The sequence below is a fragment of the Sinocyclocheilus grahami genome, unplaced genomic scaffold, assembly GCF_001515645.1.
Source record: "Sinocyclocheilus grahami isolate Dianchi unplaced genomic scaffold, SAMN03320097.WGS_v1.1 scaffold974.1, whole genome shotgun sequence".
Lineage (NCBI taxonomy): Eukaryota > Metazoa > Chordata > Actinopteri > Cypriniformes > Cyprinidae > Sinocyclocheilus > Sinocyclocheilus grahami.
The window spans coordinates 251,350-262,604 of record NW_015506153.1 but is presented as its reverse complement, the minus strand read 5'-3'; the positions used below and the strand labels follow the sequence as shown (position 1 = coordinate 262,604).

The window sequence follows — 11,255 nt, the reverse complement described above, 5'->3', positions numbered from 1 at the left end:
TTATTTTTGCAGCCCTGTTTGGCGCCAGATTTACACACTTTATCTTTAAGCTTCATAATGATTTCCATCAGGAGAAAAAGACGGATGAAAAAGAGAAAACTGCTGTTGAAAAAAAAGCATAATACATAAATAAAAACAACTTTAATCGTCTTTATTATTACTTTACATGAAGTAACACTGCCTGTTGGACCTGGCTTGGATCTGTATAGTATTGCTGACTGTAGAAGGTTGGTTTCTGTTAGACCGCATCAGGTTGGTGTGTGTGTACATGTGCAATTAAAGCAATTGTATGTAAAGATATTTTGATGTGCAAAAATAAATAAGTGCTTCACAAGATAGAGAATTGTATCCTTTTCACAAATGTCTTCACAGAAACAGCTTTTCAGAGTACTTGTATATATCCATCACAACAGTATCTTTATCTTAGTGACTGGTAGTACACAGAAAATTAAAAACCATGCAACATGCAAGTTTCTTTACCATATGTTCACATTTTTATATAAACAAACAAACAAACAAAAAGAACAGGATTACACAGTTAAATGCATTCTATAATTTGGCAGAAGGAAATGGCTCTTCTTCACACAGGTGGAGAATAACCGTAGTACAGTAGATCCTTAACACTAATATAGTACAGAGAAATCATTTGTGTATCATTATTTGTTTTCATTATTCATTATAGATATCTGTGTGCCAGATACAATACTTCTAGAAACAGATTCATTTTCCTCCATAATTGAATTGGATTAAATTTAGATGCATTGGTGGAGAAACATTCCTCATATCAGTTTTGCCTTGATGTGCTCTAACACTTACGGGGTCTTGAAAAAGGTCTAAAAACATAGATAAATAAGACATGAATATTGTTTTTCAATAACAGAAATATATATTAAAAATAAAGTCGAAAAAAAGAAAAGTATTTACTTACTCATCTGACACAGAAATTATGCGTCTGTCTAAATATGGCTTGATAGGTTTGTCTATCTCCATCTCTTCTGTATTTGAGGGACAAAAGATTAATAATGTAAGGTACGTCGATACTGACAATACACATGGTCTCTAACATATTGTTAAACATTTTTGAACAAGTTCCCCTGACATTTTACAACAGCAAAGTCCATAAATAGTCTTTGTGAACAGTATTGTTTTCTACCATGACAAAATAGAAATTTATGTTTTACAACCATTTTGCTTTGAAAATTTTTTAAATGAATGGCACTTGGTTCAACATTTTGTTATTTAATGCAATGACATTAACATTTGTGACTATAATATTTGTGGCCACTATATACTGTAAGAATATATACATTTAGAAGAAAACATTCTATAAAATATTAAAATACATACGTCTATCTCCATCTCTTCTGTATTTGAGGGACAAAAGATTAATAATGTAAGGTACGTCGATACTGACAATACGCATGGTCTCTAACATATTGTTAAACATTTTTGAACAAGTTCCCCTGACATTTTACAACAGCAAAGTCCATAAATAGTCTTTGTGAACAGTATTGTTTTCTACCATGACAAAATAGAAATTTATGTTTTACAACCATTTTGCTTTGAAAAATTTTTAAATGAATGGCACTTGGTTCAACATTTTGTTATTTAATGCAATGACATTAACATTTGTGACTATAATATTTGTGGCCACTATATACTGTAAGAATATATACATTTAGAAGAAAACATTCTATAAAATATTAAAATACATACAGTGTATTTATTTTGTGATATGGTGATGTTGTACCCGTAAGATGTGCATCATAGTCTTTTGTAGCAGGTTATTGACATCCAGGGCCGGCCCTAGCGTTTTAGGGGCCCTAAGCAGATTTTCAAAAGGGGCCCCCCATACCTACAGTTTCACCTAACCACCCGCATCCCATCCCAATGTACACATCTTACACTGACACCTAATTGTAAAGATTTACCAATTTGTTTTACTCAATATATTTATCTTTCAAGAAATAGATAGGAAAATATATTTGGGTAGTTGACAAATATCCATTAAAAAACGTTTTTTTTTTGTAAAACACTATTCCTGGTTCTTCGACGAATTAAAGTTGTCCGTGGAGTTTAAAAACAGGATATGGTGTCACACACCATTTTCAGTGACATAATGTATCAAGTTCATATGCTTTGAAATATATGGATGAAAAAATTATTGCCAATTACTAAAATAGACACTTGTAAAATTATGCCTGAGGTATTTAATAACAATTGTTTTTTTAATTTATAAAAGTTGTAATTTATTGAACATCCTTGAGACAGTCACACCATAGGACAATTTTGAGATTTAGCTCAAAATTTTTTAAAATAAATAAATAATAAATATAATAACAAAGCAGTTTTTATAACAATGGGTCCATGTAAGACAAAGACATTTTAAATGATGACAATATTAATTATTTACATTTTTTATATTGTGTGACACTGAACATGCAATGTCATGTCCACAACCCATTTAAGCAAAAATTTTAAACTAAGAAGTTTAAAATGTAAAAATGAAAGAGTTTAACGATTGCTTAAGAGAAATGTATCAAAATTCAGTGAGATTAATGCTTAAAGCAAAAACAACTGGTTATGAAAATTGCATTAGAGAACAGTATAATAATAATTATTATAGAAGAATAATTCATTTTCTGGGCTGGCATGATAGTCCAGATTAAAATGCAAAAATGATCAAAAATAAGTGTAAACATGTTGAAACAGATTTAAGCAACATTAAAGTGAAGGCAAAAATCTGAGACGAGACGAGACACGAGATAGGGTTCACAAGAATGAGACTAGACAAGATTTTTACACTATTTTAAGAAATCTTCAATGATGAAAAACATAGTCTGCAGGTGCATTGAAATGTTTTAACTAATCTTGCAATAAATGCCATCTCAGTTCTGCTTTCCGAGTATGAATTATTATATGCAATAACAGGGAATACTCAAACACTGTAAAAGATTTTGCCAAACTCAACTGACTGACTTCTCTTCTGTATGATTTCATCTTCTGTATGATTTCATGAGTCTCTTCAGACCTATAGAATTGTACTTGCCGGCTATGAGTTTTTACAATGTTTGACCTCCTATCTGAACTTTTTTCCACAAATTGATCATAGAAAAAAAAAGAACAGTTCTTTCTTAGTCTTATTAAGTGCAACCATAATCAAAGTAGGCTACTCTCTCAATATTCAAATCAAAGCGCAAACAGAAACCAAAATGTTCTTCAAGCATGATACAGAGCTAAGTGATGGTTATAACTACACATCCTATTATAGGATTGTGTGCATACTAATTACAGCCTAGATATTGTATGCAGCCTAATTTGCATGCATCAGGGAGCCGCAGCCGTTCTCAAACTGCTGGTATTGAAATTGCGTTTGAATGCGCGCACGCATCCTTTTTAGTTTCGCTTTCAATTTCGCGATCGGGACCGGAGGTGCTGAGCACGCATTGCATTCTACAAGATTTGTCAGACACTTACAGTGCATGTCCACAAACGTTTTAAATTCATTCCTATGGAAGTTCAGCTTCAGAGAATGCTCCAGCTTAGCTCTGCTGTTGCCATCTCCACCATAATCTCGCCTTACTCCCGTGATTGCTGTCTGAACTCCTGACATGGGGCCACTGGTGGCCACGGGGGCCCTATGCAGCCACATATATCGGTTATTAGGTAGGGCCGGCACTGTTGACATCTGTTGTTTCAGTCAGTTTTTCACTCTTGTCTTACCCTCTTTTTTGAATAAATGAATGGTTAAATAAAGAATATCTACCATCAGACGAGCTGATATAGTAGCGACCAAAGGCGTCATCTTTTGGGATGTCTGGGTAAAGGTAGATGAGGGGGTTCACCGGAATCTTCTCTGCAGCAGTGAGGGTGTAGTTGCGGATGACGTTAGGCAAGGAAATAGATGCCAGATCTGTTTTAGTGTAGGGCTTCACTGAATGCGTCTTAGGTTCACCTGTATTTGATGACATTCATTCACGTACATTAAAAGACTGCCAGACAGATACTGTTTTTATAAACAATAAATGATAAAATACTCCAATTCAAACCAGCACACACCGTTCTGTGAATACTCCACCCATGTGATGGTGATTCCTCCGTCTCGACAGGTTTCACTGAAGCGCAAAAGGAAAGTGCCCGGGAGTTTGCCACTCAACAAAGCCCTCTCTCGATCTTTACTCAAAAACCCTATAATATACCTATATATGTGATAAAAAAAGAATGCAAATAAAAATTTGATAAAATTGGACTGGATAAAAATGCCTATGTGCATGGCAGCACAGTAATATAAATTGGAATGTAGCTTAAGAGAATGGAGGTTTTGACATATTATCACTTTGTTTCGGGTTAGTTGACTTGAAGCAGCATCTTACAAATTTTTGTGTGAAATCAGATTTTCAAAAGAAAAAAACTACTTGATTTTATCTATTTGGAATTGCTTGGATTGTGAAAAGTGGGAGTTATATATCAAAACGAAGCAAGCAGAGGCAGAGTTACACTTTGATTAAAGATTACAAACACATTTTTTTCTTTGAATCATACCCATTAAGACCAGAAATATGTATTATGAAAATATGGGGTGAATGTTGATTTCATGTTGACTTTAAAATTGTAATTTGTTAATCTGTTCATCTCAAAATAAAACAAAAAATTCTAGGATTTAAAAAAAATCGACAATAATAATAATAATAAACATTGGCTGATTGTGCACATCTAAAATGGAACAGATTCTAATATATAGCAGACAGATCATTCCAGCTCTAGATGGTACAGGTACATTTGTCTGCAATGATGGAACTCTTACCCATCATTCCAGATGTTGAGCAGGTGTCTTTTAATAAGGTCCAGAATTCCATCTATCCACAGCCAGAACGGTAGACCCCTCTCATTAGAAGACATCTAGGTGAAAAAACACACAAGTATGTACTCTGCTTCCATTAGCTAATGCATTGGCGTGGCATTGCTTTGTCAATGTTGTGACGATATTTATTGCACTTCCTTTTAGAGTAAAAATAATATTAAATATATTCAGTTAGTGTCGAGTTCTGAAAGCCCAGCTGTTCTTTGTGAGATCAGATCCTTCCACAGTCTCATTAAGTTTTGTTTTAGCAGTAAATCATGTGGTGACAGCAGAGGAACAAACAAAAGCGATGTTGGTTAAAGAAAGCGAAAACGACTTTCCTGTCTTTGTTTAAACTTTTTCCATAATCTTACCTTACAAAATGTATTCCAGTTGATGTGTCCTTCAGGGTCACCTTGGGCTTCATGACCTAAAAAACAGATACAAAAAAAAAAAAGTGTGCTATATATTGGAACTATGAGCATCTACTCAGTCCCATTTCAAAAGGTAAAAGGAAGCACAAATAAACTCACCGAGAAGTTTGTCAGCCAGCATTCTCAACTGCTCAAAGTTCAGCGCTCGTTTAGTGACAGAAGAAAACTGCCAGCTTAAAACCTTTGAAAGCTGCTCCCATTTCACTGGTGGAGGATTCAAGAAGAACGTCAGATTCTGAGAGCGAGATGGACAGATGGACAGCGAGAGTCAGAATGGAAACCTCAACAGAGGACAAAACATTGATGATGGGAAATGGCCATACGTGGGGTTCACTGCATAGCATGTTGTACCATAAGATGGAGCCCCAGGCACTAGGTAACTGATTCACATGGGAGATCACCACAACAGGAAGTGATGTGATCTGTTTAATTACAATAAAACAGGTGCGGTCAGAATTACAGTTGATATGTCACAATTGGTACAGTAGTTACATTTCAGAGTACTTTACCGATAAATCAACACACAGTTCTGGCTGAATGAGTTGAGTTTCAAAGTTAAGTATGTGCAGCTCTTCAGAAATGATAAGAGGGGTCTGTAAAGAACGAAAAACATCAGCAATTCCTACAGTTCATTTTATTTGACATCACTGTATCTGTATGTGTATTTTATCCTACCTCATTGGTTTTGTTGCTACATTTCATCTCTTTCAATTGCTGTGGTAATCAGAGGGAAAGAAAGATCAACAATAAATGTATAATTAGACATTATATTTGCAGAAATATCTGTTTGTTTTTCACATCTTACCAAATGACGAAATTCAGCCGCTAGACATCCACTGGATTCCTCTAAGTTCAGAACTTTAGAAAACGTTCCTAAAATGTTGAATTTCCTACATCTAGGACACCAGAAAACAGACATTTGGATTATTCGAGCTTTGGCGGCATGCATAAAAATGCTAATGATGTTCCTTGATAAATAATAAATTGTTAAAAGATTTCCTTCAAAACAGAATCATTTAATAATTAGGGTTTTCATTATGCATTTCAAGCTTATTATCTTCTGATTATTATAATGGTCGATGTGTCACTGTACAGTAATATGATTGCAGGTTTGGACTTTTGTCAAATGCAGACGTTTTTGTGGTTGTTGATTGGACCACAAGAATATTAAATGTTGTAGGAACTTACTTGCTATGTATCATTCAAAACATCACATTTCTTTGTAATATGTCACATACCCTTTTATCGTGTCTTTCTGTGTCAAATCTCTACAGGGGAAAAACAAATATACTGTATGAATACACAGATAAGATAGACTGACAGACAAGTAGATAGATGGATACTCGGACCGATAGTTAGACAAGAGATTTTTCTTACTTGTCAATAGAGACTTTTACTTTGAGTTGACAATTCAGTTCAGGGAGTTTGACTAGTGATCTACAAAACAATAAGACATTCGATTTTAGATACACATCGGCATCACTGAAATGAAAGGCTTTTCTCAGATATTTACCATCAATTAAAATAAGTGACATCACAGTGTCACTGACGGTAACTTCACAGTAACCCACCTGATCTTGACTGTGAATTGAACTCCTGTTTTAATCACCAAGGGTCTCTGAGGATGTGTGGGCATACAAGGCTGTCTCTCCACCACAAGAGAACTGAAAGACACATCACAACCACTGCCATCCTGTTCAAGACTAGAATCTTTCAGAAGTGACGCGCACCACAAAATATATTCAAATTCCCCTGTGAATCTATAAGCCCACAAATCCTCCCATCAATAACCATTTTTTTTCTACAGCTTGTGCTCTACATAGAGACACAGAAAGGTATTAACGGTTAAGGTGTTGTGTCTCACTTTAATATAAGGTTTTTGAAGAGTGAAAGCGCCTGCTCATCCAGCTGGCTCTTGCCCAGAGTGAGGGGGTCATTGTTGTAGGTGAATTTCTGCACCAATTCCTGAATCTTCTTCAGCTGCTGACGGACCTGCTGCAGACACTCTGCCACTGCTGTGAACCTGGAGCGCAATTCATGTATTAGCTCATTATAAAAATAATGTATCAGTACCATGGATAGCACCAAAACAAACACAAGATGAGCTCATCAGCTCCATCTTGAGACTACTGTACATTGGATATGGAAATACTTTTATTAATGACCCCCAGGACCAACTAATAATTTCAAGGACTTTCTTTCTAATAGTATAAAATTATAGATATGTCAAATATAATTTATATATTTTTTTTATCATTATTTTGTTTCCAGCTGCATTATAAGTCATTTTGAAGCACCCCCTACAGGTTCTCACCAGCTCTGCAGTTGGTCCAAACAAGCATTGGGTGGCCCACCGATACAAGCCATCTGCTGTCTTTTCTTCCATTCCGGTAACTCTTCTGATACGAGTGAGAGCTGGATCTGCTCTGCTAGAGTCAGTGCATTAGCGATTTCTTTTATCACCACCTGCACATATCAAGAAAAAATATGATACTGAAAAAAACTGCAACATTAAAGTCACCTTGAAATCAACACTGCCTTTTTTTTCATATGCATGTGCCCTTGTAATCTTTAATCAAAATAACTTTCACTCCCTCTTATAATGACATCTCTGTTCTCTGATTACACGCAAAATGAACGATCAAACCATCCAATCAATTACCGATGGACAAAATCAAGTGCCACTCTACATCTGTTCTTGTTTGAGAAGCCAGAGATGGTCTTATTATTGAGAGATATCAAAGTCCGCGGATCTACCATTGGAGAAAGCATAACAACAACTTTATAACCAATCACATTACAGCCTTGAAGTCATCAAAGTTGTGCGACAGTCAGTCGGTTTTTGCACACACCACAGAAATGATTGAGAAATACCATGAACTGAATCCTACCTGTCGCAAAGTTTTTTATGCGACATCACTTTTTATTGGTGTAAGCTCTAAAATCAGATCAATCCAAAATGAATGTTACATGCCAAACATGTTGGAGATTAGCTGTTTGATAAGCTGTTCTCCCACAAAGCAATTTATTCAACATAGTGAAGCCACTCTTTTATTGACAGCCATTAAAAAAAAATCTTGTGTTACACTTTTTTTGTGTTAACCTTGGAGGCTTCGATTAATCGTCACAACAGAAAAGAAAAGACTATCACAAAACTTCTGTTTCATGATTCCTAGATGTGAATATTCAAAGAGGTGCATTACTGAACTCTTGACCTACCTCTCTTTTCATGGTCAGCCCAACAAACATTTGTCTAAGTGCCATTTCCTCCTGCTGGATCTCTTTTGTTATCTGGCCATTCATTTCAGCTTCCACTGAAAATATAAAAATACAAATCCATACCATTTCTCATTCATGTAAATTCACAACATTAATGTTCACATATGACTCTTTAAAAACCACAATATTGATCAAACCAAGTACAGATATCACAAAATATGAGTTAATACCAGGAGCAAAATGCTAAAAATGTATGTTACCTCGACTCTGCAAAGTATTTCTCTTGAAGTCATATTCATCTTGCGCATCCTCCAGAACCTGAATGTCCTGTTCAATTTCCTAGAAGCAAATAAATATTCCACAATTGCAGCTGTTTGAAACATTGTAGTTACTTGTAAGGTTTAAAGAAATCTGTGTCATTTAAAGCGTTTTTGTGGTAAAGACCCAAAATGATTCAATATGAGCTCCAAAACCTTATCATTATTCACTGAGATGGTTTACCTGCACACTCGTTTTCAAATTGTTGACTTTATTGCCCAACTCATTTTGCTGTTCCATCATGATACTCCCCTGTGATGAGCCACCTTTATCCTAAAAGCAAAATTACTAAGATAAATAATAAACACATGTGCAGGTTTGAAATGACTAAAGATTAAAGCCTTACTTGAGCACGAAGTGCAGTTTCCAGTATCTTTCTCTCTTCATTCAGAGTGCTAGCTATGATCATGGCCATGTGAACAGGATCCTCCTGGAAGTGCTCCTAATGGGAGACAATTATTTCCATTAGCTCTGCCATTTTATTTTAGAATAATGAAATCAAGGATATTAAAGGGGTCATATGATGTTTTATTTGGTGTATTTGGTGTAATGAAATGAAATGTGTTTATGCGGTTCAAAAAACACATTATTTTCCACATACTGTACATTATTGTTTCTCCTCTATGCCCCGCCTTTCTGAAACGCGTTGATTTTTACAAAGCTCATCGGTCTGAAAAGCGAAGTGTGCTGTGATTGGCCAGCTATCCAGTGCATTGTGTGCGTGTCAAGAGCTGTGTCCCAGCCGGAGCGACATATGCACCAAGAGCTTGTAGCACTCCAAAGAGAAAGGAAAAATTGAAATCGCATCATATGACCCCTTTAATGTATATTGAATGTAACATAGTTAGAAAAACAATATAAAAAAGTGCACCTGTAGGTTACGCTTAATTTTGCGTATATTATGCTGTAAAAGGAAGTTGTTCCCTAGGTTGAGACGGCTGTAGTGCTCATCCAGTTGGTTCAGGAGTTCATGGAAGCGCAGGGTTGCCAAAGATACATTACTCGCGACGGATTCCCTGCAACCAACAATAATGTGTCAAAGATGTGATGCTTTGCAGCAATTCATGATGCATAAATTCAAATGTGCAACTGGATAATACATTATTAAATTAAATAATTAAATTAAAAATTAAACAATAAATAAATAAAAAAATTCTCACCAGTCATGACTCTCAATCCATTGACTGAGATACTGTCGGATCTCCATAGGAAAAGCCTCATCGTAAAGCTGGTCCACTTGCTCTAAATACAGAGAGTCCAGCAGCTGCAGCTGGTTCCAGAGCGTCATCTGAAGATATCAAATCACACTCGCATATGAAATAGTGTAAGAGTGGTCACGTGCAACATCCTGTTGACATTTGTAATTTTACAATTGTAGGCATTAAGCCAATAATAATAATAATAAAATGTGTTATAAAAACGCACAAATATATTTAATAATATGAGAATTTCATGATAATACAAAAAATAAAATTGCAATATATTAATAAAAATTAGTTAATGAAATAATATTAAGAGTATTGGTGCTGTGCTCATCTTTTAAAATCACTGACCACCGTCACATTAGACTTGTATTTAAAGAGTTTTAGGCTTTAGACTGTTACTCTTAAATGTCACTCTTAAAAAGGTAATCAAATCCTTGAATTAGAGTTCACCAATCCTGAACTTTTTGAACGCAGCTTGTTCTCGCTCGCCCGCATTCGCTGGCTTAAGGATTGAAATCAATAGAACGAAAAGTGTAGTGTGACTTCAACTTCTAGCAGAGCAGATTATTATTTTAGACATTTTAAAATGCTTTCATGCCATGCAATTGATACTTAATCCATTCTCTCTCTCTTTTTTAAACTGTATGTAAAAAATTGAAAATTGTATACTATGTCTTACGCTCAGGTTTCATTCCATTGTAAACAGAGAAAAAAATGCCTTACATGGGATAACATTAGCAAAAAGAACGAAATTAGATAAAACGCTAGATAGCAGAAAATTACCTTTCAACATAGAAGTTGGGTCAATGCACAAAAGCAGTATATCTCAGGCTAAGTGGATACAAGTAAACTAAACTGTGTATGCGTAAGACTTATATTCTCTTCAGCGACCTCATAATGGTAAAACGTGAAATACTGACGCAGGTTACAGCCCACATTGGCACTGTAGGCCAATCGGAATGCTGTAATTACCATATGCAAATACACCAGCGATGACAGCCAATCATTTTCTAATACGTACGCTAAGCCGCGCCACTTTAGTGAATGGCTGTTCTCTGTAAGTGCATCCCTCCCTTTACTGTAATGCTCTTTACAGAATAGGAACTGATGTGAAAACAGAAACTTAACGAAACACTGGAATATTATTAAATTAAGTTTGATCATTAGATAAAAGCCGTTCATAATAATCTACGAAGCATTGATTACTATCTTAAAAGACGAAGGAATCTCTGGTCCATC

The 11,255-nt window shown here is 35.3% G+C and overlaps 1 protein-coding gene across 1 annotated transcript; it reads right to left on the bottom strand.

Annotated features, from left to right (window-relative positions):
• Positions 1 to 6: 6 nt before the first annotated feature.
• LOC107565020 (signal transducer and activator of transcription 1-like) lies at positions 7 to 10,898 on the bottom strand. Its single transcript, XM_016250203.1, has 23 exons — positions 10,800 to 10,898; positions 9,972 to 10,099; positions 9,683 to 9,827; positions 9,158 to 9,253; positions 8,995 to 9,084; positions 8,754 to 8,832; positions 8,494 to 8,588; positions 7,589 to 7,740; positions 7,139 to 7,297; positions 6,846 to 6,938; positions 6,652 to 6,711; positions 6,513 to 6,542; positions 6,080 to 6,170; positions 5,950 to 5,988; positions 5,784 to 5,867; positions 5,598 to 5,696; positions 5,374 to 5,509; positions 5,215 to 5,270; positions 4,805 to 4,899; positions 4,060 to 4,199; positions 3,767 to 3,955; positions 929 to 995; positions 7 to 833 (listed from the first exon to the last, which is right to left on the bottom strand). Exons 2-23 carry the CDS (start codon positions 10,097 to 10,099, stop codon positions 806 to 808), a joined length of 2,151 nt encoding a protein of 716 aa, XP_016105689.1. The 5' UTR covers positions 10,800 to 10,898; the 3' UTR covers positions 7 to 805.
• Positions 10,899 to 11,255: the final 357 nt, after the last annotated feature.

Bases quoted from the DNA above. Each gene is read 5' to 3' on its own strand.
- LOC107565020 (XM_016250203.1), bottom strand. From the start codon at position 10,099: ATGACGCTCTGGAACCAGCTGCAGCTGCTGGACTCTCTGTATTTAGAG. The intron at 8,589-8,753 runs GTAACATACATT...TTATATTTTCAG, and splicing joins AAATACTTTGCAGAGTCGAG to TGGAAGCTGAAATGAATGGC. The intron at 6,939-7,138 runs GTGAGACACAAC...TGTGTCTTTCAG, and splicing joins TTCAAAAACCTTATATTAAA to TTCTCTTGTGGTGGAGAGAC.